The sequence below is a fragment of the Limulus polyphemus genome, unplaced genomic scaffold (genome assembly GCF_000517525.1).
Source record: "Limulus polyphemus unplaced genomic scaffold, Limulus_polyphemus-2.1.2 Scaffold5807, whole genome shotgun sequence".
In the NCBI taxonomy this organism is placed as follows: Eukaryota; Metazoa; Arthropoda; class Merostomata; order Xiphosura; family Limulidae; genus Limulus; species Limulus polyphemus.
In genome coordinates, this window is record NW_013671417.1 from 1 (window position 1) to 2,918 (window position 2,918).

General features: G+C 34.7%; 1 protein-coding gene across 1 annotated transcript in view; it reads right to left on the reverse strand.

Annotated features, from left to right (window-relative positions):
• Nucleotides 1-541: 541 nt before the first annotated feature.
• LOC111089290 overlaps nt 542-2,918 on the reverse strand; it is a 6,296-nt gene continuing 3,919 nt past the window's right edge. Inside the window, exons 4-5 of the mRNA XM_022401517.1 lie at nt 1,719-1,918; nt 542-895 (exon numbers count right to left, since the gene is read on the reverse strand). Coding sequence (XP_022257225.1) covers nt 701-895; nt 1,719-1,880 — 357 coding nt within the window. The 5' untranslated portion in view covers nt 1,881-1,918 and the 3' untranslated portion in view covers nt 542-700. The remainder of the gene's footprint in view (nt 896-1,718; nt 1,919-2,918) is intronic.

Sequence of the window (2,918 nt, forward strand, 5' to 3'; positions counted from 1 at the left end):
TATCAGTGACAGTCACAATGCAGAAAAACTTAACAGTTTTATATCAGTGACAGTCACAATGCAGAAAAACTTAACAGTTTTATATCAGTGACAGTCACAATGTAGAAAAACTTAACAGTTTCCTATCAGTGACAGTCACAATGTAGAAAAACTTAACAGTTTCATATCAGTGACAGTCACAATGTAGAAAAACTTAACAGTTTCATATCAGTGACAGTCACAATGTAGAGAATTCTAAATCTTAAAATACTGAATTTCAGATAGGATGCTGCTGGGGGCAGAACTCTCCAATGGAGGTCTGCCAGACCCAATCCCCCTAGTGGACACGTGACATTCGAGAAGAGATTTACAAAGAAAATAAGGGAGCTCGTGACGTTCACCGATAGTTAGCACAGGTTGGATATAATTTGTATTTTATTTTTCCTTTGCTAAAACAAAGTGAGTTATTTATTTCTTAAGATTGTTGTTGTTGTTGTTGTATTAAATTAAGCACAAAGTTGCACAATGGACTATCTGTGCTCTGCCCACCACGGGTATCGAAACCCGGTTTCTAGCATTGTAAATCCGCAGACATACCGCTGTGCCACTGGGGGGCATTTCTTAAGATACGCATCTTAACCAATGTGTCGTAATTATAAACTAAAAGATTTAATACTTGTCTTATATACAATTGGTCCCCGTTGTAGAAACTTTTCCAACTCTAAACTTCACTTTCCCACCTGCTACTGCTCATCAATGGCGTCTCACAGGTGGCGCTGCAATCTTCATACTCTAGATGGTGCTGCCCTATGAAGTCGATCTGGGCGTACTCTGTTGGTAGTTCGTGTCGTCTAACTGCTGAAGAACACTGACCTACTCCAGGCAAGGCTAACTCAGCATACGTGATGTCCTGGGCCTAAAAAAAAAAACCGAGCAGTTAATAAACACCGAGTCACGTGACAAATAATAAGAAACCAAGCAGTTAATAAGCACTAAGCCACATGCCAATGAATAACAAAATCACCAAACGTCAGATATCAAAGTAATTAAATGTCGTCTCCTGAAACAATTTACAATTTATTTTGATAATAAAAACAAAATACTGAAAACTTGACGTTGTATACAATTTCCTACCTGAGTGATAATTCCCTTATTGGATATGAATAAATATATTTTAAAACACTCGATAATTTTCATTTAATACATCACTTTCAATCGACGTGCTAAAACAAACGGTAACCAAACGATTACTTTGAAGTTCAAGTTATTGTTGTTTTGGTTAAATTGTCTTTGATGAACACAGATTTGAAATGGTGACTTCAAGTGGTCACAGCTGTCTGTTTGTTTCTTTCGGATATTCGTGCAAAGCTACACAAGGGCTATCTACACATAGTCGCCCCTCATTATGAACTGTTAGACTAGAGAAAAAGGCAACTAGCGAACAACGCCTATCGCGAACTCTAGGGCCTCACTAATCGAATATAAAGCATGAAAAACGCGGAGTACGATTTTAAGGTAACGTGACGCGAGCCATGGACCCCCGGATTCACAGACTGGCACGCTAACTACTAGCCACGCCCGGTTCTAGAGGTTATCTAGGTATAGGATGACAGAGGAATTAGAAAACCGTAATAGAATACCATTATTTTTGGTTTTTTGAGGTCATAAGGTCGAGTAAAAGGTCATAAGTATTGAAAATAAAAGAGAAAACAACCAACTGACCCGTTGTATATTCTTACCTTAGCTAACCTGGGGCTTTTATTTGGGGGACTAATCCCACATAACTCCCTGGATGCCGAGTATAGACTCTCAACTCTCTTTGCTGGACGTGGCGTGCTGTAGTTAGTTTCTAATACTATATGACTGCTGTGTCTTACTGGGGTACTGTATGAAGATTCCATCAGTTGGAAAAGTCGGTCATCTTCCTCTTCAGGGTAACCTGGAAAGGATTGTTTACATAATTAATTGGTACTATAGTTAGTTTCTAATACTATATGACTGATGTGTCCTGATGTAAACATGATTCAATCAGTTGGAAAAGTCGGTCATCTTCCTCTTCAGGGTAACCTGGAAAGGATTGTTTACATAATTAATTGGTACTATAGTTAGTTTCTAATACTATATGACTGATGTGTCCTGATGTAAACATGATTCCATCAGTTGGAAAGCGTGTCATTTCCCTCTTCAGGGAAAGGATTGTTAACGATGTGTTTTTTTTTTCTCATCAATAAAATTTTACTTTTCAGCGAGTAAAAGACGAAGGTCAATCATTAAATTTGTTGTTAATCACTAAGTTAGGTCAATTTCAAACCAGACTAAACCTTTTGTCACGGTGAGATGTGAGTTAGTTATCAATAACCACACTAAGCCTACATGTATACAGGTTTTAGAGGAGTACGTAACATTAATGCTAATATAATTCAACGGGACCTAGTTTGGTTTGGTTGTTGTTAAGTACTAAGCTACACAATGAGCCATATGTGCTGTGCCAACCACGGGTATCAAAACCGGGATTCTAGTGTTGTAAGTCCGCAGACATGTCGCCGTGCCACTGGGGGGCTAAATCAATATATGAAATATGATAGTTGAAAAATAGGCATGTACGATATAAAATAATTATATAATTAATATGTGTATAAAATAATTATATAATTAATATGTGTGTATAAAATAATTATATAATTAATATGTGTATAAAATAAATATATAATTAATACGTGTATAAAATAATTATATAATTAATATTTGTATAAAATAATTATATAATTAATATGTGTATAAAATAAATATATAATTAATATGTGTATAAAATAATTATATAATTAATATGTGTATAAAATAAATATATAATTAATATGTGTATAAAATAATTATATAATTAATATGTGTATAAAATAATTATATAATTAATATGTGTATAAAATAATATATAATTAATA